This window comes from Tupaia chinensis, unplaced genomic scaffold (assembly GCF_000334495.1).
Source record: "Tupaia chinensis unplaced genomic scaffold, TupChi_1.0 Scaffold000099_1, whole genome shotgun sequence".
In the NCBI taxonomy this organism is placed as follows: Eukaryota; Metazoa; Chordata; class Mammalia; order Scandentia; family Tupaiidae; genus Tupaia; species Tupaia belangeri.
The window spans coordinates 5842946-5868601 of record NW_006159563.1 but is presented as its reverse complement, the minus strand read 5'-3'; the positions used below and the strand labels follow the sequence as shown (position 1 = coordinate 5868601).

The window sequence follows — 25656 nt, the reverse complement described above, 5'->3', positions numbered from 1 at the left end:
CATTCCCAGGTGCCATTTCCCGACCATATGGGTACTGTAGCCTGCTTCTTTGAGAAGCTGGGGCAGGAGTTTTTCATCCAGAGGAACACAGCTGGGCTGACAGGGCCAGATTATTTGATGTTGTAAGCCTGTATGGATCTTAAAGAGATAAACATAAAGTTATGGGTTAATCCTATCAAAATGCTGTGAACACATAAAGTCACTGCTGCTTTTACTGGACATGTCTGTTGACTTGGATATTTAACTCTATGCCTGTAGTGGCTGAAGGATAATTCTGAAAGGCAGTTTACTCACTTCCAACAAGGTAAGGTACATAAGCAAGATCGCAATAGGAGCATTCCAACAAACGATTGATATTTTTAACAAATGTTTATCAAGGCACTATGTTAAAAACCATTAACTGAGTTGTCACTTCCCACCCCCAAAAAGATGACACACTAATATGAGGTGTGGATCTATTAAGGAAAATCTAGCCCCATTTCTGTGCACATGAAAAGTTAGTATTTGATCAAAAGGTGTTTCTGTTATCTTTGAAAACTCAGGTAATTTTTTTAGCAGTATAATGAAACTAAAGGTTTGCATTCATGTAAATCATAATCTCAGAAGACAGTGATCCATTTTTCCTTAAGAACAAATAAACAAACAAAGAAGCAGCCTCTGAGTGCTGACTGGGTGTGGCTCATGCATATACTCCCAAGCTGCAAGACCCATACAACAACTGACCCTTGAGAAATGACCATTAGGTCATCATCTTTTACCAAAACAATGTATCAAAACAGACCCATGGCCTGGTGGTTAAGGAAGCTGGATCTCACATGGCTAACCGTGTTGTTCAAATTCTGGCCTCCGTGCTTGAAAACGTGCCTGGCATGTGTGCGTGCCCAAAGTCCTAACAGGATGGAGCAATGGAGAAGGAATTAGGAACTACAGCCTGACCAAGTTCCATTACAGGATGCTCTCTCCCTTTCTGCCTCTCTCTGGTGAGTGAATGTACCACCTGACCAAAAAATGAATAAATAAATAAAAATAAAGAGAGAAGAAGAAAAGAGCCAGTTGTTGAATTTTAGTGTAATAGTAAAATAGGATGTCCACAATTACCTGAAAAGACTATTAAAATATCCATCCCTTTTGTTTTTTTAAGTTTTTTCCATAGAGTGTGTGCACTCATCAGAGAGAGATAGTGAGAGGGAAAGTGAGAAATCACCCACCGGTAGCATGGCCACACAGCAACCCCTTCTCCTCCATTATCCTCTCAGGATTTGGGGCGTGCATGCACGTGTGCCCAATAATATTTTCAGGCTATCGGGTCCAGGCCTCAAACCACAGTCAACCACGTGGGAGTCTGGCCCCTTAACCATAGCCATCTCTTTTCTAACTACCCTATCTTATGAGACCAGATTCTTTATCATCTTTTACCAAAACAATATATTGAAACACACCGAATGCAGAAGCAGATGTGACAATCTGACTATATTCCATTTATAGAAAATATGTACAAAAACTGTAAAACAATGCCAACCCTTTTTGCTTTAATCATGAATCCCTCCTTATTTGTGTGGATACACTCTAAACCCCCCAGTGGATGCCTGACACTGGACAATACTAAACCCTAGATACACTGTTTTCTGCGATGTACACAGACATACCTGTGATAAAGTTTAATCTATAATAGGTTGAATTAAGTTTCAATTGGGCACAGTAAGAGTAACAATAATAACAATAAACTTGAACAATTGTAACAATATGCTTTTTTTTTTTTTTTTTAGAGAGAAAGATTTTTAAATAGGGCACATGCACTCACAGGAGAGTCAGAGAGAGACAGAGAGACAGAAAGTGATAAATCACCCCCTAAGGGGGATGGCCAAGCCACAATCCCTTTTCTGCCATTCTCCTTTCAGGATTTGGGGCATACACGCACACACATGTGTCTGGTGTGAGTTTAAATCACTGGATCCAGGGCTCAAACCACAGTCGACTACATGGGAGTCCAGCAACATAACTATTACACCGTTTCTGGTCCCACAATATGCTGTAATATGTTATAAAAACTTATATGAATGTGGCCTCTCTCTCTTTCTAAATATCTTATACTGGACTGAGCTATTTTCAGACCATGGTTAACCATGGCTGACTGTGAAGCAGGTAACAAAAACCACAGAAAGCAGAACTGTGGAAAAGGGAACACTAATGTATCTTTTTAAAATACAAGTATTTCTCGGGACCAGCAGTTGGCGTAATGGCTATATCATTGGACTCCCATGTAGTTGACCGTGGCTCAAGTCCTGGACCCGGCAGCTTAAACTCATGCTGGGTGCATGTGCGCACATGCCCAAGATGCCAAGAGGAAAAAGGAGGAGAAGGGATTGTGGCATGGCCATACCCCCCGGGGGGGGGGTAATTTCTCGATTTTCTTTCTCTCTCTCTGTCTTTTTGGTGAGCGCAAAAACCTCTCAAAAAAAAAAAGAAAAGAAAAGTATTACTCACAAGTTATAGATGTTAACATGTAATGGTTTTATTATTGCCATTTTTCAGTGAACAAAACTCTTTTAAATTTGTTTAATTTCTGACTTGGTACATGTTGACTGGTATAACCCACATAAATGTATGCACCTTGGAGTTCTCAACAATTTTTCATTGAGTGCAGAGGGCTTAAGACCAGTGAGTTTGGAGACTGAGGCTCTGAAGTCTGATAGTGATCACTGCTATGAGGAAAAGTAAAGCAGCAGAGGGAGACAGTGACACAGGTTTCACGTGAGACATGGTGGCAAAAGAAAGGTTCTCTTAGGAGATGTTTAAGCTGTCATAAAAATAAAGGAGAGAGTGTCCAAAAATCATGGGAGAAAACAATCCAGGCTTAAGAGTAAAAAAGTACAAAGGCAGGGCCAGCAGGTGGTGTGGCAGTTGAGGTACTGGATTCCAACATGGCCGACAAGAGTTCAAGTCCTGCACCCAGCAGCTTGAAAATCACACAGGGCGTATATGTGTGCCTGTACAAAATCCCAGAATGAGAAGAATGGAGACGGGATTGTGACATGGCTAACCCCGGGGATGCCTTCTCAGTTTCCTTCTTTCTGTCTCTGGCAAGTGCACACACTCTATGGCAAAAACCTTACAAAAGTGCAAAGGCCCTGAGTGCTGACCTTGCCTGCCAAGTTTCAAAGACCAGCACAGTAGCCAGTATGGCCCTGTCAGAGCTGTGTGCTGCTGCTGATGTGTCACTGCACCCCTACTGTGGCATAACACGGTATCCTCAGGGCTTCCCTCCTAGCCTTCTCAGCCCCATCCTTCCTGAAAACCTGACACCTCCCACTCCCTGTCCTTGCTCAGCCAGAGAGGAGCTCTTTGTAGGAAGTGAGGCTGGGGTCTCATATTCACCTCTGTGCCAGGTGCCAGTCTTCCCTAGCACGGGAGCTGTGGGACACCCACATCTGAGAGTGCCCAGGCCACGACTCTCCGATGGCTGTATGGATGGCTGTATCAGCTGTAAGGTGGGTCGTAAGCAATTTGCTACTAATAAATGGAAAACCATGTGTTTGCGAGTGATCTACTCACTTCATCATTTAAAGCAGAACAGCATAAAGCTCAGGAATTAAATCTCAACCCAGCTCTATCGCTTCCTAACTGTAACCTTGGACGGTAACTTAGTAACTTACTAACATCAAAAACTTTGGTTAAGTTAAGCTCAAGTTCCTCGTCTGTAAAAGAAGAGACTATTATCTACCTCCTGGGGTTGCTGGGAAGATAAAAGGTAACATAAAATGGCAAATACAGATAAACACTCAACTATGGTCACAGTGAGAATTACGAGCACTGCTGTCAATCATTAACATGCCACTCCCTCTCCTCCACACCGCAGTATGCCTTCTTCAGCAGCAGGGGTGGCTTCACCCAGGGCACACGCATGCGCACACACACATGCCTGGGCCTGGCTGGGAGCATGCCAGGGGCAGATGAACTTCCTGTGCAGTGTGTAGTGGACTACCGATCTACAGTTCTGCTGGTACTAACAAAATCCTTATTATCGCCAATGTTCTCAGATCCAAATATTAACTACTCAGACCAGATACAGTCACAATTTTGTTTAAATATTTTGCAATAGCATGTACCAAGTGGAAAAGCTTTCAAATTCATTATCTTTTTAAACTAATTTATTACAAGATACCTTTTTTTTTTTAAAAGGTTTTTGCATTAGGTGCGTGAACTTGCTGAAGAGAAACAGAGAGAGAAAGTGAGAAGTCAACCCCCAAGAAGAGATGGTCACGCCACAATCTCTTCTCCTCCATTCTTCTCCTAGGATTTTGGGCAAGCATGCACATGTGCCTGGAGTGATTTTAAAGCTGCTAGATCTGGATCTTGAACTACAGTTAGCCATGTGGGAGTCCAGTGCTGTAACCATTATGCCACCTGCTGGCCCCTCTAAGCTACTATTAAATAGCCTTCTTGTAAGCTTTGGCGTTATCTTGAATTTTATTTTTTGTATATCTTTTCAGAACCAACACTTTTGGAACTGTACCTGTTATTATTTGATATTGTGATCTCTTCCCTTGCCCTCTTAAAGGAACCATATGAACTATCTTACATATTACATTAAACTGTGTTTATTTTGAGGGTGATAGATAAGTTCACTATGCTGATAAAGAAGATGGTTTCATGTATATGTGTGTGTGTGTGTGTGTGTGTGTATCACAAAACTTACTCAATGTATAGTCTAAGTTTGTGCAGCTTATTATATGTCAATCATACCTCAATAAAGCCATTTAAAAATAAAAGTGAGTTTATGTTTTCTATTGAGATTTGTATGCCTCTCCTCTTTGGGATATGTGTCAGATGCCATTCATTTGCCCTCCAAACCCACTCCACCATCTCAGCCTGCTCTCTACCCTGGCAGGCAGATCTATGAGGACAGGTCAAAGAACTCGTGAGCCTTCTGGTTTCTGTTGGGTCTGGCCAATAAGTAGCCCTGACTGGAGATGAGAGGGAAGGAAGAGCCTGCTCAGGAGCCAGGATGTGTTGGCCGGGCTAGATGTGTCTCTCCACTGAAGGCCACTCTGAAGGTCATGCTCTGTCTACATCTCATCCCCTCTGCTTCGGTAACACCCTTCCTTTCCTCTTCTCTGGGCTAGGGGAGTAACTGCTCCCATGGGTCACCGCACTATCCTTGTGTCACCCCCACACATCACACAGTCCCTTTGTAAATAACCCCCCCCTCAATTATCCTAACCTGAATGGGCCATCTCTTTCCAGCTGAGACCCTACGTGATAAGGATGTTATGATATCCAGGCTGGGAAAGGGAAACATTATTTTCAAAACACATTCATGCACGCATGTGGGCGCTCACGTACCCACACACATCAAAGGAGGGCTCTTTCTCTGGTGAACATTAGAAGTCTACTCAATAGAAAATGGATTCTAGGCTAGGTTTGAAAACTTCATATCTATTAATTGGCCACCAAGCAAGGTAAGTGTAAAGATAATATTTTATGGAACCCAAAAGTCCCAGCGGAGATAAGTGCTATGTGCAAACGTCCTTGAGTAGAAAGCTCATCTATCACTCGCAGAGAACTCGCTCTGCTCAGTAGAAAGCACTGCCAAGAAATGCCCTGTGAATTGGTGTTCCTAAGCCATGGGCGCCAAGCCAGGTGGTCAGCTGAAGCTTCCTCCGTTATCTACAATCATATGGGGCAGGGAATTTGTTCTTTGCAGTTCCTGGAATTTATGTGACAGAGCAATTTTATGGAGTGATTGGGAAGTGGAAGCCAAACTCTGGATGACAGCCAAAAGCACGTTTTTGGTCTGTTCAGACACTATTTGAAGTAGGCAGCTATAATGTAAACAGGCAAATGCCAAGCTGGTTCCAACCCAGCGCCCAGCAGAGAACCGCACAGCCTCGTCATGCTTCAGGAGGCAGGACCATCACAGGGCACCAGGAAGAGGGAGAAGAAAAAAAAAAGGTGCCCTTAGAAACACAACAGAGTCTAAAACAACCCCATTCTAATACCCATCTTCAATATCCAGAGAGCAGCTGTGAATGGAGTAGTGCTTACCTATAATACATGTAAGTCCCAAGGTGCTACCTCCCTGTCTACCATGGGTGGCTGTCTCTTCTTCAATAACCAGATCCTCTCTGGAAAAATGAGTTCTGCTCAGGTTTTACTTGATTATAAAGGATTCCCTCCATAAAGGCAGAGGGTCTGCAAATCCAGTGAAGGGCCTGGCTCGGTTCTGGGCTCTTTGCTTGAGATACCTGATGATAAATCCTTGATTACCAGTTTTTGTACACACACACACACACACACACATACACACACACACACACACACACAATTTTCTTCCTTATAAGGGAAGGCAGAAAATTAGGGAGAGGCAGGAGAGAGAGAGAGAGAAGTATTTTTGATGGGTTTCCTCCTGCCCCAGCCTTCCAGCTAGCTAGGATTACCGATGTCTGCCATTGTGCCCAGCCTATTTACACTGGGCTGGGAACTGAACCCTGGGCCTCTCATGTGGCCTCAGCTACCACACAGTGATGCCTATTCACCTGCACCACTGTGGCAGAACCTTGCATGTAACAATTTATTTCACCCAGGGAGTCGTTCTGTCTTCTGTAGACCCAGGGGGTACTTCTAGTATAGTCTCATGAGACTGTCGGAGAAAAACAAATCTGCTGGGTGAAAGGAAGACAGCCATGCCCACATCAGAAACACCCCTTTAAGAAATCCAGGCTGCCTATCAGTTATCTATTTGGGAGCACAGAGGACAATATTTCAGCTAGACTCATAATAAACTTTCCCAGGGGCCAAGCAAATCACTGCTCTTTCTCCAGGCCTCAACAGCGTTGAGGTCATATCCTGTTAACAGAGGGAGGTCCTGTCTGATCAGTCTGTGTGCAATGAACTCCCACTCTCTTTGCACCCAAGAATGTCTACAACACCTCCTGCTAGGGTGCTTGAGAATTCTGAAAAACGGGAGCTCTACTCCCTATCATCCACACCAGACTGCCTAGGGGAAAGTTCCATGGCCAGAACACAAGCACAGGCTATACTGGTGGGCAGCCAGGGGTCCAGAATTTCCAGCCTGCACCTTGGCTCAGACACTGCAGGTCTGAACCACGGTCAAGTGCAACTTGCACACCTCAGGGTTTATTTCTAGAGATGCCCCACAGAACAAATGGATAGTGGAAAATCTGCTGCCTCCCCCCTGAAGCCTTCTAAAAAGCAGTCAGCTGCCCATGCTGCTGAAGCCAAGAGCTACAGAACACACATTATGTGTGTGAGGAGCCTGGTTCTGCCATCTGGCCTGGCCCTGCAGTTCTCAGGCTGCAGAACTGGCTGATGTCACTGACAGTTTTAAGGGTCTATTTATTTTGATGTTGATTAGTAAAGAATGCAAATCTCTAACTAAACGCACAAAGGGATGTCATTTGTAAAAAAGAATAAACAAGACAGAAATGGTTCCAGTGCCTTCCTCTATTTAAATATAAATCCAACAGAAAGCCTAAAATGAAAAGGAAGAATAATATGAAAAAGGCTAAGGAAAAAAGAAGTTTTAATAAGGTGATATGATTGAGCAAACAAAAGATAATGACCTGGGAGTAATGATCTGTGCTCATCAATCAATCAGTCAGCAACGAAAAAACAGTAAGCCAATTGTTCCTATTCCACTTGTAACCAAGCCACGAGAGGACCAGAGTGACTCTATATTGTACTTAGTCTTGGAATCTATCTTAATAGATTAAATCTTTCTCATTTTTTTTTTTTGAGAGATCGTTGCTATAGGATACATACACTCACCAGAGAGACAGGGAGACACAGAATGCAAGAAACTACCCACCACCTTCCAGGAGGAAGGCCATGCCACAATCCCTTCTCCTCCTGATATCTTAGGAGAATTAGTCTTTAGCTTGTATATTTTACTTCACAATGAGTCTTACAGCACCTAATCTTTGATCTCCTTCACAATAATTAGAACCTGATGCTTAACTAATTACCTTGCTGAGTCTTTATAGATACCAGGAAGAAGAAAGATTCCAGCAGCCCCCTCCCATATGACTGATCAGTTGAGAAGATTTTATCAGTTCAAGCACTACAAAGCCACTAACTTCTAAACCAAGATCTAAGAATTAACTCAACTGGAGGACAGCAGGTGACATGGTAACTAAGGCGTTGGATTCCTACACAGCCAACCATGGTTTGAGTCTTGGGCCGGCAGCTTGAAAACCACACCAGGTGCATGTGTGTGCACCCAAAATCCCACAAGGAGAATGGAGAAGAAGGGATTGCCATGTGACCATCCCCCCTGGAAGGGGGGATTTCTCCCTTTCCTTTTCATTGTCTCTGTCTCTCTCTAGTGAGCCACAGATCCTATGGCAAAAATCTTTAAAAAAAGAATTCTCTCAACTGACTCTATAAGCTTCTGCTGTTTTGTTAATCACTGCTTATCTTTACAGAAACTGGTCATTCCACTCTGCCTCTGATTCCCAGAACTAAAACGGCCTCTCAAGCAGTAATTGCTACCCACTGAAGCTGCCGGTTTCCTTGTGATCCTGTCAAAGATAATGACGGGCCCCCTGATCATTTTGACCCAAGACAATAAATAACTTACCCTGTACATTGACCTTTCCCATTATGTAAGTTCTGTATCCTGTCCAGTATAGTAGGGACAGTTACAGATTCCAGTGTGCTCTGTCCTCAGTTTGGGCCTCACTAAATAAATTCTTATTAACCAACTTTTGTCTCTTTATCAAAGCACTGAGCAGCCTGAACCTGATGTCTTTGGAACAAGCACCCCTGCCTGCTCTGATAACACCAGCCCCAAATTTATTTTCCATGTCCTCATTTCCAATTTCTTGGAAGCTAAAAGATAAAAAACATGGGGGGTTGTTCCTTTAAAATATCTCCAATATTTGAAGCACAAGGCCTTCAGACTCCCCTTGCCTACTGGGAAAATGCCTTTTGGCTCTGACTGGGCTTAGGAAGGACACTTGGCTTTAGCAAAATCAAAAGACCCAGGGTTCCCTGCACTTGAGCCTGGTCGAGTTTTAGTGGGGGCCATCTTGCTTGTCACTGTAGAGCCAAAGCACTCTGTTTCTTCCCCTGAGGGAGCACAGGAAAACAAACAAACAAACTAAAAACTAGCAAGAGCTTTCTCTTCAGCAGTACCTATGGCCTCTGACCCCTCCCTCCTTGGATTACCTTTGCCAGGGAATCCTGTGAATGCTCCCAACTTGTGACATGAACACTTCTCCAGGCCCTCCACCCATTCCTTCCAGCTCTCCACTCCTGTTTGCTCTATTGTTAATCACAGAGTCTAGGGAGAGGCAACCAGTGACAAGTGCTGGCTGAGAGGCAAGTACATGGGGGAGAAGACAGGACACTGAAGGCAACGAAGAAATAAGCAGGAAGTTTGAAAGTCTATTTGTTTCTTCCATGAGCAGGAGAGACACAGAAAGAGACAGAGATACAATACAGAGATACCCAACAGGGTCTCCACCCTACAATCCACCCCTAGCTTCACCCAGCTCTGGACCATGGGTATCACGTGCCTCGTGTACCCAAGGAGGTCTCCAAATGCAAACCTGAACCCTTCCACGGGGGTCTGCCTTGCAGAGCACCATGTTTATCACTGCCGGATGCCACTGCCACGCTCTCCTCTGCCTGCGGCCATCAGGCTTGCCTATTCATGTTCTTGAAGCAAACCTGAAGCAAATGTCCAAAATGACCTGTGATACTTCTGCATAGCCTCTTTTCTCTATTTTCTGCCCAAGGTTCTGCTTCAGGGGTGAGTGAAAACCTATGAAAATGTCTTGTCTGCTTATCCATGTGATTAAGAAAAATGTGACTCAGGTCCCTTAAGAATGAAACCTTGGAGTTATCTTTCAGGGCTTCTATTCTCTGCCAAGGTTTATAGTTCTGGTGGAATGGACCCCTAAGTCCCCAAGGTAAGAATGTTTCCAGCTAAAGACCAAACTTACTTTTCTTTACTTTTTTCCCCAGAAGGAAGTGCTTCCACTAAGGCCTACAATTTTTAATGCCCTTTATTCTTTTTAATTTATTTAAAAGGAAGCAAGGAGACTAGAAATGGCATGCAAATCTGAAGTAGTTTAATTAAGATAGTTAACTCTTTCAGGAAATGCTCCTCTGTTAAAGTGCTTAACACATTCATTTCTTTTTTATTTTGGAGAGATTTTCGCTATATCCCACATGACTGACCATGTTTTGAATCCCAGACCTGGCAGCTTGCTCTCTCTCTCTTTCTCTCTCTCTGACTCCTTCTGCTTGGTGCATGTGCTCTGTAGCAAAATGGAAAAAATTATAATAATAATAAATAAAATTAAGTAAATAATTGTTTTTAAAAAGAAACATTCTTTAGTACAGAATAACCTTCAATGTAATGTTACGATGTAAACAGAAACAAAAAGGGTGAAAGCTTTAGCATTTTATCACAAGTGAGCAGGAAACCCAGCTTCCTTCTCTGGGCTCTTGGCACACTTTTGACATCTTCATTTACTGGGCTCCAGCCACATTACCTTATCCCCATTCTCAGAACAAGCTCGCTCCAGCCTCAGGCCCTTTGCTTCTGTTTTTTCTTTATCTATCTAAACTCTCCTTCCAGGATCTTTGCACGAACTGACTCCTCTTCATTTAATACTCTGCTCAAACCGCCTCCTTGGTGACACCTTTCTGAGTCACTGTCATTTTACTTACTGTTTTCTTCCCCAGATTTATTGTGTGTCATTTTGCTCTATTGTTAATCACAGAGTCTAGGGAGAGGCAACCAGTGACAAGTGCTGGCTGAGAGGCAAGTACATGGGGGAGAAGACAGGACACTGAAGGCAACGAAGAAATAAGCAGGAAGTTTGAAAGTCTATTTGTTTCTTCCATGAGCAGGAGAGACACAGAAAGAGACAGAGATACAATACAGAGATACCCAACAGGGTCTCCACCCTACAATCCACCCCTAGCTTCACCCAGCTCTGGACCATGGGTATCACGTGCCTCGTGTACCCAAGGAGGTCTCCAAATGCAAACCTGAACCCTTCCACGGGGGTCTGCCTTGCAGAGCACCATGTTTATCACTGCCGGATGCCACTGCCACGCTCTCCTCTGCCTGCGGCCATCAGGCTTGCCTATTCATGTTCTTGAAGCAAACCTGAAGCAAATGTCCAAAATGACCTGTGATACTTCTGCATAGCCTCTTTTCTCTATTTTCTGCCCAAGGTTCTGCTTCAGGGGTGAGTGAAAACCTATGAAAATGTCTTGTCTGCTTATCCATGTGATTAAGAAAAATGTGACTCAGGTCCCTTAAGAATGAAACCTTGGAGTTATCTTTCAGGGCTTCTATTCTCTGCCAAGGTTGATAGTTCTGGTGGAATGGACCCCTAAGTCCCCAAGGTAAGAATGTTTCCAGCTAAGGACCAAACTTACTTTTCTTTACTTTTTTCCCCAGAAGGAAGTGCTTCCACTAAGGCCTACAATTTTTAATGCCCTTTATTCTTTTTAATTTATTTAAAAGGAAGCAAGGAGACTAGAAATGGCATGCAAATCTGAAGTAGTTTAATTAAGATAGTTAACTCTTTCAGGAAATGCTCCTCTGTTAAAGTGCTTAACACATTCATTTCTTTTTTATTTTGGAGAGATTTTCGCTATAGGGCGCGTGCACTCACCAGACAGAGAGACAGAGAGACAGAAAGCGAGAAATGTGGTTTGAGTCCCAGACCCAACAGCTTGCTTTCTCAATCTCTCTCTCTCATGCCCTATAACAAATTAAAAACAACAACAATAATAATAAATAAAATTAAGTAAATAATTGTTTTTAAAAAGAAACATTCTTTAGTACAGAATAACCTTCAATGTAATGTTACGATGTAAACAGAAACAAAAAGGGTGAAAGCTTTAGCATTTTATCACAAGTGAGCAGGAAACCCAGCTTCCTTCTCTGGGCTCTTGGCACACTTTTGACATCTTCATTTACTGGGCTCCAGCCACATTACCTTATCCCCATTCTCAGAACAAGCTCGCTCCAGCCTCAGGCCCTTTGCTTCTGTTTTTTCTTTATCTATCTAAACTCTCCTTCCAGGATCTTTGCACGAACTGACTCCTCTTCATTTAATACTCTGCTCAAACCGCCTCCTTGGTGACACCTTTCTGAGTCACTGTCATTTTACTTACTGTTTTCTTCCCCAGATTTATTGTGTGTCATTTAATTTCATCTTATTTATTTATACGTATTTATTTCACACCCCTCTGTCTCACTACTTCTCCCCTCCCCATCCCCACTCCCACCAGACCATAAGCACCAGGAGATCCTCAGAGAATAGATGATGCCTGGCATAACTAAACACTCAGTAAATATTTGTTGAATGTAAAAATGATATAATAAGTCATAATCAATAGTGATAAACTGAAAACTTTCCCTTTAAGATCAAGAACAAGACAAGGATGTTCACTTTTGTCACTTCAATTCAACATTGTACTAGATGTTCTAGCCAGGGCAACCAGGCAAGAAAATAAAATAAAAGGATACAGATTGGTAAAGAAGTAAAATTATTTTTATTTGCAGATGACATGATCTTGGACACAAAAAACTCTGAAGATTACAAACTCTACCCACACTATTGAAACTAATACATTCAGGGACCAGCAGGTGGCATAGTGCTTACGGTGCTGGACCCCCACATGGCTGACCACGGTTTGAGTCACTGACCTAGCAGCTTGAAAATCATGCCAGGCATGTGTGTATGTGTCCACAATCCCCAGAGGAGAATGGAGAAGAGATTGTAGCATGGCCATCCCCACTGAGGGGATGACTTCTCATTTTCCCTCTCACTGTCTCTCTCTGTCTCTCTCTTTCTCTCTGGTGAGTGCAAGTGCCCTATGGCAAAAATCTAAACAAAAATCTAAAAAAATCTAATACATTAGAAAGATTGCAGGAAGATCAATATATAAATATCAGTTACATTTCTATACAATAGCAATGAACAATTAAAAATGAAATTAAGAAACCAATTCAATTTACAATAGTATTAAAAGTAACAAAATAGTGGCATGGTGGTTAAGGTACTGAATTTCCATATGGCCGACTGTGGTTCATGTCCCAAATCCAAAGGAAAAGGGATTGTGGCATGGTCAGTCCCCTGGGAGGTGATTTCTCACTTTCCCTCTCTCTGTGTCTCTCTGGCAAGTACACATACTCTATGGCAAAACCTAAAATAATAATAATAATAATAATGCTGTCTCTCTCTGGCAAATACACATACTCTATGGCAAAACCTAAAATAATAATAATAATAATAATAATAAAATAATTAGAAATAATTTAACAAAAGAGTGTAAAATTTGGATGCTGAAACTACAACATATCATTGAAAAAAATGAAAGGAAACCTAAATAAATGGAAAGATATGTTCATTAATTAAAAGAATTACATTGCTAAGGTAATAATATTTCCCAAATAAATCTATGGATCAATGTACTCCCCATCAAAATTCTACTTGCCCGTTTACAGAAATAAATGAGTTGATCCTAAAATTCACATGGAAATGCAAGAGCCCTAGAATAGTCAAAATAATCTTGAAAAGCGATAACAAAACAAAATGAAGAACTCATACTTTTCCTATTTGGAAATCTAGTTCAAAGCTACAATAATCAAGATAATGTAAAGCCAGCACAAGGATAGACATGAGAATTTGTGACTCTCACAATACATCTATACATCTATGGTCAATTGACTCTTCACAAAAGATGTGAAGAACATCAATAAGGAAAGAATAGTCTTTTCAACGAATGGGTGCTAGAACAACTGGACAGGCATAAATTCACATATCTCAAGTTATAACAAAAATTAACTTAAAATGGAGCAAAGACCTAAATGTAAGAGCTACAACTATAAAACTCTAAGAAGAAAATATATAGGTAAATTTCTGTAGTTTTGGATTAGACAATGTTGTCTTAGGTATGACACCAAAAGCATAAGCACCAAAGAAAAATAGGTCAATTGTACTATATCAAAATTCAAAACTTTGCACACCAAAGGAACTATCAAGTAAAAGGCAACCCACAGAATGGGAGAAAATATTTGGGAATCAAATATGTGTTAAAGATTTTGTATCCAGAATACATTTTAAAAAACTCTTATAGCTCAACAACAAAAATATAAATATCCTAATTTAAAAATAGTCCATGAATCTCAGTAGACATCTCTCCAAAGAGGATATATAATTGGTCACTAAGGTATGAAAAGATACTCAACATCATTAGTCATTAGGAAACACAAATCAAAGTCACAGGAGATATGATTTCTTACTTATGAACTTTCTTTTCTTTTTCTTTCTTTTTTTTTTGGAGAGGTTTTTGCTATAGGGCACGTGCACTCGCCAGAAAGAGAGAGAGACAGAAAGTGAGAAATCATTCCCCAAGGGGGATGGCCATATGGCAATCCCTGCTGCCCCATTCTCTTCTCAGGATCTTGGGCACACACACACACACGCACCCAGTGTGAGTTTAAGCCACTGGGTCTGAGACTCAAACCACGGGAGTTCAGCAACATAGTCAGCGACATAGCCATTAGGCTAATTGCTGGTTGTAGGAGATATGATTTCTTATTCACTAGGATGACTAGAAGGCTATAAACAAGAATACAGATAGGAAGTATTGGCAAAGATATGAGGAAATTGAAATCCACATACAATGCTAGTAGAAATGTAAAAGAGTACATTTACTGTGGCAGAATAAGTAGCATGTGCAACTTGTAAGGTACAAATTTGGGAAAGGTTAAATATCTTTCTACCATAGTGTTAGGTAAAATTAATCTCTTTCTACCATGATAATATGCATTTGGCAAGTTAAAAACTTGCCCTAATGGACACAAGAGCCTTACAGTGAAGTAAATTTAGAACTGGAAAGAGCCTTAGAGTTCAGCCCAATCGCTATATTTTACAGATAGAGAAATACTATCCTCCTATAAGTCACATGTATGACTGAAACCTACCTGTCATAATTCCTATCAAATCTTTCTCAGTCAATAGTCTTTTTTTTTTTTTCAGTTTATTTATTTCCCCTATGAGAGAAGCAAACAGAGTTAGAGGGATAGAGACAGGCACCCATGAGTGACTATTTACACTGGGATCTACCCCTAGTCTCAGCTGGCCTGGATCATGGGTGCACATGGGTCCAGCATGCTCAGGTAAGTTCCTGGATATGAATCCAGGACCTTTGCCATGTGGATCCAGTTGTGTTACCATTGTACCACCACCTGGCCCCTTACTCAATACTTTTGTAGGCTAAAAATGGAAATTCCTGACCCAGCTTCAGTAACAGAATGCTCTGCAGTGCTGGAGGCCATCTGGAAGATTGGAGTTCAGTTCCTGGGTTGACTTGTACACTTTAGGCACCTGCACTCATGATTCTGGCTGGTTGGGAAAGGCTGGGGGGATTGTGCCATGAGACCCTGTTGAGGCTGCTTATCTTCTCACTCTGTCTCTCTCTTATGACATAAATAAACAAATTAAAAAAAAAAAAAAACTAAAGGATTTTGAAGCTGAGCAAGGACCCCCTAAAGTATTTTCTAAGGTTCTTGAAATATAAGGTCCATTGACTATTGACTGAGAAAGATTTGATAGGAATTATGACAGGTAGGTTTCAGTCATACATGTGACTTATAGGAGGATAGTATTTCTCTATCTGTAAAATATAGAGTAAGAAGTAAGTCTTCAGACTTTGGTTATGATAATGACCAACATGGACCATGAATGAGGGCCATTTGACCTCTCAAACTCTCACTTAAAGCAAAGATAAGGTTTTCATTTCAATATGTAAGACATTTTATAGACTGCAAACTGCTGGTTATGAGTTCAAAGACTCCAGGCTGAATGGCTCCAGAAACCTGAAGAAAAATTTGATTATCTGAGGCCTCACCAATCAAGAATGCCCATGAGATGACCATGCCCTTTCAAACCAATCACTGAACTGATCATGTGCCTGGGATCTCTGCCCCTAATTTTGCCCTTAAAAACACATGTGGGGAACATCTCTGGGAGACCGGGTCTTTTCAGCATGAGCTGCCCGCTCTCTTTGCTTTGCAGTAAAGCTGACTTTCCTTCATCACACCGTGTGCCTATGGTTTGGTTTTATAGCGCTTGGGCGAGAGAACCTGATTTGAGTTCAGTAACAGTTTCTTGGTGACCCAGATGGGACAAAGGTCCTGCCTGCATGGGCGTCTCGCCCAAGGTACAGTGGCCCTTGGTCGATGGCTACCCTCAGAACTTATCCTCCAGCTGCCTGAGGACCTTGTCTCAGGGACAGTCCTGGGCGATTGGCCACCAACCAGGTGCCCACATTGACCCACGGTGATATCAGTTTTGTGGTGAAGGAAATGTGGCATTGGATTGGATTTGGTAGATGTATGGTAAGTTGCGGAACTCAAGTGTGATGACACCAAGTTCTGTCTTTCCCTGTATATATTTGGTTTCTACTTTGACAGAACCTTTGTTTGGTGTGATCATGCCCTTTGGAGACCGTTTGGAAATTTGTTAACTTGTACATTTGATTTTACGTTTTATTTGAAGCAGCCATGAATAGGACATCGTTATGGGAAACTGAAAGAGAGCTCTGTTCCATCTTGTAGCCCTTAAGGTATATTTTGTAGAATTTGTGGACAGAAGTCTGACTACTTTTCCTATTTTTCCAAAATCTTTTCAGAAGGGTCTGGGGAAGTCATGCCACAAACGTTAACAGACCATTTATTTTCTATTAACAGGATTCTTCCTACCTCCTGTTCCTGGCATAGTATCTTTGAGATGTACATTTCAACCAATTACAGTATATTCTTTTGCTTATCTCTTCCCAAGACACAGAACTTCCCTTTTCCTTGAGATGTAGATTAAGCCTTTCTTTAACTAAGACACAGATCTTCCCTTCCAATCACCAACCTAAGGATTGTGGAACCCACCTACAACCTACAAGCCCCCCCCCCACTTCTACATGTCCCACCTTTTTGGGCCAGACCAAGAAAAGGCATGTATGCCTCTTCTCCAGGGCTAGGTCACTCATATTTGGCTTGGAAATAAACCGCATTAATTATTAATTTTACAGTAGGTTATTTTTTTCTGTTGACAAATTGGAAACTTAGAACTCTAATTCTAAGGGAGAAAAAAAGATAACTCTTTATGTAACATTATCTGGCCCCAATATTCTCTAGGATCCAGGGAACAGGGGACCAAGAATGGGTGTTTACATTAGGTAACTAACTTTCTAGTCATTTTTGTGGGAAAAAATAAAAGTAGCATGGTTAGAATTTTAGAGGGTCTGCTCTGCCCACTAACCCTCTATGAAAAGAAATGTGGATTCATTTATATCAGTAAGGTCAACTGAGATGTAAATAGTCTTTTCTGATGCTTTTCCTTAAAACAGGAAAAGAGATTAGAAGTGTGACCTCTGGCCTAGAAAGACTAGGTTCTTTGCATTCTCTCCCTCTATCTTTTTTTTAGCATACTCCAGACCCCCTTTGCCTTTCAGAGTGTACAACTTCCAGTAGATTGGCCTTTCTTAAAGGAGCAGTTTGTATGTTTCCCATGCAATGGTATAAGGTAAATTCGGTGTGCCTTTTCCTTTATCTCTGTGCCTTTCCTTTTCCTGTGTCAGTGGTGTTTCAGTGAACCTAGGGCAATTTCCTTGGCCCTATAGATTTGGTGTGGTGAGCGGAATAAACAAAAGCTGCTCTGCCCTTCCAGAAGTCACAGCCAAGAGAACTCAGGACCTGACGAGTTGGCAAAAATGGGAAGAATTTCTTAGCAGTGGGACTCCTGCTTTCGGTGGAACTCAGTTCAATAGATGGTAAAGATCACTGTTTAGTTTCTTCTGTAAATGAAGATTAATGGGAGAAAAGGACTTGTATGAAATAGTCCGCCTCTGGGTATTGTGATCATAGTGTTTTTCTTTGCGTTTGTTTTTCTGAGAGGTTTTTGCCTTAGGGCATGTGCACTCTCTGGAGAGAGAGAGAAATAGCCAGAGACAGTGCGCAATCACCCCCCTAGAAGGATGGCCATGCTACCGTCCCTTCATTCTCTTCCCAGGATCTGGGGTGTGCACACACGAGCCCAGCATGATTTTGAAACCAACTCAAACCACGGTGGGCCATGTGAGAGACCATCTATGTAGCCATTGAGCCATTTGCTGGTATTATTTTGCATAGTATTTTTTTTGCATAGTATTATTTTGCATGTTATTTTTCTGGCATGTGTACTCTGCCTGTTGGGTTTTTTTTTTTTTTTCCCACCTGGATATGGTCTCTATTTCTGTGTCATTTTTCCTTAGGAGGGCAGAATACAGGCCCAATGACACAGAAATGAGGGGGTTCAAGGGTGATTGGGCCTACACTTGCAGTGAGACATGGGTTCTTGTCCAACACTCAGGAAGAATTAGAGTTGCGGACACAGAAGAGCAGTTGTGGCAAAGTACTGTTTATTAAAGGGGAGGGAAGGGAAAACGAAGCTCCCAAGAAAGGAGACTTTCCCAAAAATGGATTGCCAAGGAAGAACTGTGGCAAGGAGATTTTATTTGGGTCAGGAAGCGCTTTGTCAGGACTTGTTCGAGGTGGGGCTTGTGCAGAGGAGAGGGGCACATACTGAGTGGGTCTGATTATTTTCCTAATTTTGGAATGGGTGTGAAGATGAGGAGATTCTTTGTCTTTAGACCATGAAAACCATTATCTTATCCTTTTCCAGGCAGTGGTGCCTGGAAAAAGCCTTTGTTCTGGGTCAACTCAGGCTGCCTAGGTCAGTCACTGAGCCACCTCTGCATGAGGCCTCTCAAACAGCAAGCAGCAGAGCTGTTTTGTTCCATCTCAAACCTTGGCCATTTTGTAATTTCATTTTGGGCCCACACCCTAATTATACTTTGAGGGTCCCTGTCTCCTACCTCACTAGAACTCATGAAACCCATTGTTCAAGCTAGACCCCATGGGCTCGCCTATCTTGCAGTTTTCATCAGGCCAGCACCTATCTGGACTAACTTTACTTTGGGTCCTTTGCAAAGATTGGATGAAGTTCTTCTGTTCTCTTACGTCTTTGAGAGCTTCATTTGTGATCTAACAGTTCTTTCTTTCTTGATCCCTGACATCTCAGAGTGATTTACAAGTGATCAGCCTGAAAAAGCTGAGGATGTAAGCCATGTAAGATTTCACAGAGCACACTTTTTGTACCAAATATGTCAAGCTCTCAATCTTCAGTCTTAATAAGAAGTCCCATCCATAAGGGGTTGTGCTGTCTGTTCTTTGTTGCTGGTTAGTGGTAGGAACTATGTGTGGCAACAAGAGCCTTTTACTTCCGTAGTCCTTTTGTGGGAGTGAATTTTGGGGGGGAATCATTCCGGAGGATGTTCCCTATTCTATGCCCCCTTTGGGAACTCTGTTCCTCATGAAGAGGCTTTTTGAATTAGGTCGTTATTGTAACTAACATAAGTAATACTTTGGAAATTGTTTGGGGTACTCTCTACTAGCAACCCTCTTCCTCTTTTTTCACATAAACAACCTGTTACCTACTTCCCATCTAGAAGATGTAAAGGGTCTTGGGCCTTATGTGGAAAAGGCCTTGAAGTATAGCTGGACTAAACACGGGTTTTGCACTGACAAGGTTTTGCTGTTTCCCCCCCCCCCATCTTTGGAAGTAATTTGGATCTTGTTTTCTTAGTTCAGTTATAACTTGGTTTAAATTCTATTCTATATTTAAAACATGATAAAAGTGTGTATGTGTATGTGCACATATCTGTGTGTGGACATTTAGATATGTTTGGTGTTTGCCTGGCTAAACACTAATGATGATAGATATGAAAAGAATTTTCTTAAAGAGCCCTTGTAGATACGTCAGCCTAATTAGAAAATGATATGCTGGCCATCCATTTCTGAAGCTTCTGTTTCTCTCTTGGATCCTATTTTTTTATGGCCACGTTTCAGTCAACTGAACCCCTTTTCCCTGAATCTCTCACTAACTCCAATTAGCTCTTTCGGACTTTTTTTTTGTGTGTGTGTTTTCTCTCTAGTCTGGAGCTCTGTACTTTTACATTAAACTCATAGATCACTTTGGCTCTTGGGATACCAAGTGTTATGTTTATACAGTGAGTGGACATTTGATCTGTGGCTGTATGCTAATTACCATATGAAATTGGCTTTCTTTACTTTTTGTTTTCTTTACATGCTATTTTTTTTTTTTTGGAGAGGTTTTTGCTATAGGGCGCGTACGCTCGCCAGAGAGACAGAGAGAGACATAGAGACAGAAAGCGAGAAATCACCCCCCAGGGGGGATGGTCATGCCGCAATCCCTTCTTCTCCATTCTCCTCTCAGGATCTTGGGCACGCACGCACACACACCCGGCGTGAGTTTTAAGCCACCGGGTCCGGGACACGAACCGCGGTCGACTACGTGGAAGTCAGCGACATAGCCATTACGCTAACTGCTGGTTCCCTTTACATGTTTTCTTTAGAAAAAAGTCTTAAATATCTGATTCAGTCAGACAAACTGACAGCAAATGGCAATTTGTTAAGAGAAGTAACTTCCTAAATGAATCAAGGAACTCTTCAAGCAAGTCCACCTGTCTAATTTGAGTGGATTTGTTAAGTAGTTTCTATGCCATCTGTGTACTTAGTAAAATAGTACAAGAAATTTCTACAATTTTATGTTCTCTTGGTATCCATTTTGGTCAGTATTCTTTGTGTCTTTAACGTGCAAATTTCCTAATCTGCCTTCTAGAATTGAATAGAAGATTTTAGCTGTATGTGAGGATAAACTAACTTGTTCCGGGTAGTGATGCAGTTTGACTCATACTGTTCTTTCAAACTAATGAGTTTTACAGTCTCTCGGCTAAAATTCTAAAAATAAGTTATAATTCTTTGACTCTGTATTATATGTGTGTACACATGTGTGGTACGTTGTGTTTATGAGTATGTTTGTCTGTATGTGGTACCAAATTGATTTAAATGCACGCTCACAGGTTAAAATAGGCTCAAATGCAATTCAAGTTCACGTGACTTGGGTAACATCTTTGATAAAGCTGATTTAGAATTGTTAAAATATGAGTCAAAATGTCTTCAAAACATCAAAATGTGAATCAAGGGCCCAAATGGCTTCTGTCTTAAATGGCCATTCTTAGTGCCACATGGACAGTTAGGTTACAGAAAAACTGGGGAAATTTTGGAGAACTCCCTTGTGTCTGGTAATTCAGTCTTTAGATTAAGATGAGACTAGGTGATGTAGGGCTACCTTGGTTTTCCTTTAATTCAAGGACGCACCTTAAATAGCCTTGTTTTTTCATAAGTAGCTCAAAGATAATGATTAAAAATAAACTGGGTAAATGTAAATGGAGTAAATGTTTTTAATTGAACTTGTCATCATTTTTACATTTTTCCAAGTAGTTTAAATTTTAAAGGCATGATGGGGCCAGCAGGTAGTGTGGTGGATAGGGCGCTGGATTCCCACATGGCCAACCATGGTTCAAGTCCCAGACCTGGTGGCTTGCTTTCTCACTTTCCCTTTCTCTCTCTTTCTCTCTGATGGTCACATTAAAGAGGAAAAAAAAAAAAAAAAAAACTAAGAATAACAAATGGAATTAAATACATTAATTATATTAATGAATTGCTTGAGTTATTTCTAAGTTTAAGTGTTGTATATACTTTGACACCTTGTTTTACATGGCATAAGTCTGAAATGTAATTGAATCTGTTAACAACTGTGTTGTAAGAAAATATTTCTAGATATTATAAAATGGATGTTAAGATTTCAGGATAATGGTAACCAAAGCTAGAAATTAGAGACATAATTATGTATTCAAAATATACAGAGAAAATTAAGATGTTTTTGGGGAACACGAAATGAAAATAGATGTGAGGGTGTGTTTTTGTCAAGAGCATTGTCTGATGTGGAGATGTTTAAAATTTGTCTTAGAGTAAGTGAATGAAAAAGAAATAATATAGATAAAACTAAGTATAAAAAGTTGGAAAAAAAGGAAATGTGGAATCTTAACGTAAAACTAACTAGAAATGACTAAATTTATTCAAAACACTGATAAAGACTAAAAGTTATTTTGTTTTTATATAATGCTAACAAAAATGAGTAAAGTTTTTAAAAACTTTTTGAGTATAAGAAAGAAAAAAGAATTCTTCTGCTGTCTTAGTCAGGTTATCTAGCTACTGTAGTTAAAAGGTCTGATTCTAATCCATTAAAGAGCAGGTTTTTTATGACTATAGTTTGAAATTTTTTAATTGTCACTTTGGTTACAATTACACTTTGGTCACTTTGATCCTGTTTTAATCAAGCGTTGTAAACCTTTGATATTCGACAGACATTCCACGTCAAATTTCAGTTCCAGTTTGTTTTTTGACCTGGAACTAATTTTTGAAAATTCTTAACAGGGCCTTGGATGTCTGAGAAAGACAGATTAGACTTTCTGACATGTCGAAATTATATGGGAAATACTGTCAAATATGAAATGGTGCTTAGCTCTCTGTATACAAATTTGTGTCAATGGATGTTTCAAAATTGTATGAGATTCTTAAATATCTGTTATATATTAGTGTATTATTAGTCATACTTGTAATGCTAAATAGTTCTAATGTAGCTCATCACAGAAATGATCAAATTTGTCTATTTTGGGTAATGGTAAAATCAGATCTTGAACCAAGGCCATTTTAAGTTTTGTTGTTTATAGTTAAATGCTTTATTCTGATGCTCTTTCTAAAACATTATAATAAGCTATAATCCAAAAGTTGCCTCTTTTAAGGAAATTAGTGGAAAAGATTCTGGGTCCAGCAGTTAGCGTAATGGCTACATCGCTTGACTCCCACGTAGTAGACCGCGGTTCGCGTCCCGGACCCGGTGGCTTAAAACTCACGCCAGGTGTGTGTACGTGCGTGCCCAAGATCCTGAGAGGAGAATGGAGGAGGAGGGATTGTGGCATGGCCATCTCCCCTGGGGGGTGATTTCTCACCTTCTGTCTCTCTGTCTGTCTCTGTCTGGCGAGTGCACACGCCCTAAAGCAAAAACCTCTTAAAAAAAAAAAGAAAGAAAAAAGACTCTGATAAGTACTCTTTTTTTTTTAAATAATTATTTATGTAGGTTTATTTATCATTATTGTTACTATTCTATTTGAGCAGAGACAGAGGGATAGTGAGAAGGTAGGCCACCAGGTTTGGACTCAAACCGTGGCTCGCCATGTGGGAGTCCAGTGCCTTGGTCACCAAGTCACCTACTGGCCCCCGATAAAGTACTCTTAATTATAGGTTTTTTGATAACTTTGAGATTCTATCTCTGAACCTTCAGGATATTTTTTTTCTCCAGGATTTAAATGGAGAGATTGAACCACAATAACATTGCAAAGAGAGATGAATTACATGAGACTGAACCGGTGAAATAGAATTTTTTGACTTTTGACTAAAACATTACTGATTCCTTCTATGCTTTGTTTTCCAGATTTAAAAAGTTTTGTCTTCTTGAGCTGTTGATAGGTTCAGCAATTCGTTAAAATTTTTCTTTCTGATCCCCTGGAATTGGAGAATATTGGTGAGCATTCTTATTTTGTGACAGTATGGTTGTTTGCATAAGTTCAATAATACTTGTTGCCTTACATCAGAAATTGGAAACACTGGTTATTGCCAGGGCTTTGACTGGCATGTCGTATCTGAAGATACGACCAGAAAGCTAAGGTTGATTTCAACAAAGCCAACAGATGCTCCTGGGAAGATTGCCTGGTACAGCAAGCAGTTCTGCCTGGCAGTAAGTAAAGAATGAATGTAACTTCCTGACAGGCCTCAAACTTCCAAGTACAGGTACTTAAAGGCACAGTCAGGATGGCAGGGTGTGTGCATTCGCCAGAGAGACAGAGAGAGACCGAAAGCGAGAAATCACCCCCCCGGAGGGGATAGCCATGCCACAATCCCTTCTTCTCCATTCTCCTCTCAGGATCCTGGGCACGCACGCACATGTGCCAGGAGTGAGTTTAAGCCACCAGGTCCAGGACTTGAACCGGGGTTGACTACATGGGAGTTCAGTGACATAGCCATTTCGCTAACTGCTGGTCCCAGTAGCCTTGGGAGGTTTCTTAAAGAGTCTAATCTGAAGTTCCTTATAAAAGGTTCCAACAAAGCCAACTAAATTGATTAGTATTCTTATTGGACTTTGTGCAAAAAACAGACCAAATTAAGACTAAACTTATCTTTTTTGCAAATAAGTCGGTTTTACTATGCTTTTATTTAGTAAAAAGGGGGAATGGAAAGAAGAAAAATGTTTCTTGAAAAAATTATAATCTACTTATTATTAGATTTTAGCTCTGTACATGTTTGTTTTTGAGTTTTTAGTATCTACCTACTATTTGGACAAAATCCTTTTTTTTCTGGCTTTACGTCTTAAGCAAGTTTTTCTTCACATTTTTAAATTTTGATTCATAGGGACCAGCAGATGGCATGGTGGTTAAGGCACTGGATACTCTCACATGGCTGACTACAGTTCGAGTCCTGGACCTGGTAGCTTGCTTTCTCACTTCCCTTCTTTCTCTCTCTCTCTCTCTCTCTCTCTCTCTCTCTGTCTCTGTCTCTGTCTCTCTCTGTCAAATTAAGAATAAATAAATAATTTTTTTAAAAAATTTTGATTCATTAAAGCTAAAATTGCTTTTCTTGACATTTTACATGCTTAGGATGACCAATTAGATAGACTCCCCAAATCACCACAATAACTGGTGTATAATGACTGTAAATGCAAACTACAGACCAGAAAATTCTATCAGATCACCTCAGCCTGTTATTTCACTGGCAAAGTTTGTCTTCAACCATAAAATAGCTTTGAATTGTCTTGGCTTATTAAAGAAGAGTTTGTAGGATGCCAACATTTCATGTTGCACTTATAAATCTTAAGTGAAAGAGTAATAAGTTACCTGGCTACTGATAAAAATAGGCTAGTGCTGATGTAAATAACCAACTCTGCAAAGATAATAATTAATGTAGTTTATTTCTAAGCAAAATATGAATGACCTAGGCGCTGAGAGAAGGCACTTGGGGTGATCAGGTACAGGGGTTTCTTTTATTAGATTTTGTGAGCAAGAGACAGAGTTTGGAATTTAGTGAAGAGTTTTTCTATTAGTCTGGCCCCAGAAGACAGGACATGAGGAATGGAATGTAAGTTACAGGTGGGTTCTATAGTTTTAACGTTGGTGATTAAAAAAGGAAGGTTGCTGAGATCAGAAAAGAATGTACTTTAACAAAGATGAAGAGGCTTGATATATATCACAAAGATATTATGGCAGGGACAGGATGTAGGACGACTCCTATGGAAAGGGTCTGTTAATGTTTGTGGACATGACTCCCTCCAGGCCTCCTGGAAAGAATTTTGAAAAATAGGAAAATGCAGTCAGACTTGTGTCCTCACCAACAACTTTGCTGTCTTGTTTTATATCGTAATTAAATGTGCTTTCAGATTTGAAAATGTAACAGTAGATGCTGGTGCTAGCACAATAATATTTAAAAAACTAAAGCTAAAGTTGTGGAATAAATACAGGGCAGTTCCTCCAATCCTGACCTCTGAAACTTTGTCCCCATTCAGCAAGAAGCAGCCAGATCGGTCATCGCCCTTTTCCCCTCAGGACTGAGAGGTTTTTCTTTTTTTATTATTTTACTTTTATTTATTT

At 40.7% G+C, this 25656-nt stretch overlaps 1 protein-coding gene across 1 annotated transcript in view; it reads right to left on the bottom strand.

Moving 5' to 3' along the window:
* Positions 1 to 25656, bottom strand: part of ARSB (arylsulfatase B) — a gene marked incomplete at its 5' end in the record, with an annotated part of 208355 nt that overhangs the window by 176734 nt on the left and 5965 nt on the right. The window contains 1 exon segment of the mRNA XM_027769959.1: positions 1 to 138. Within this exon segment, the coding sequence (XP_027625760.1) occupies positions 1 to 138 (138 nt within the window).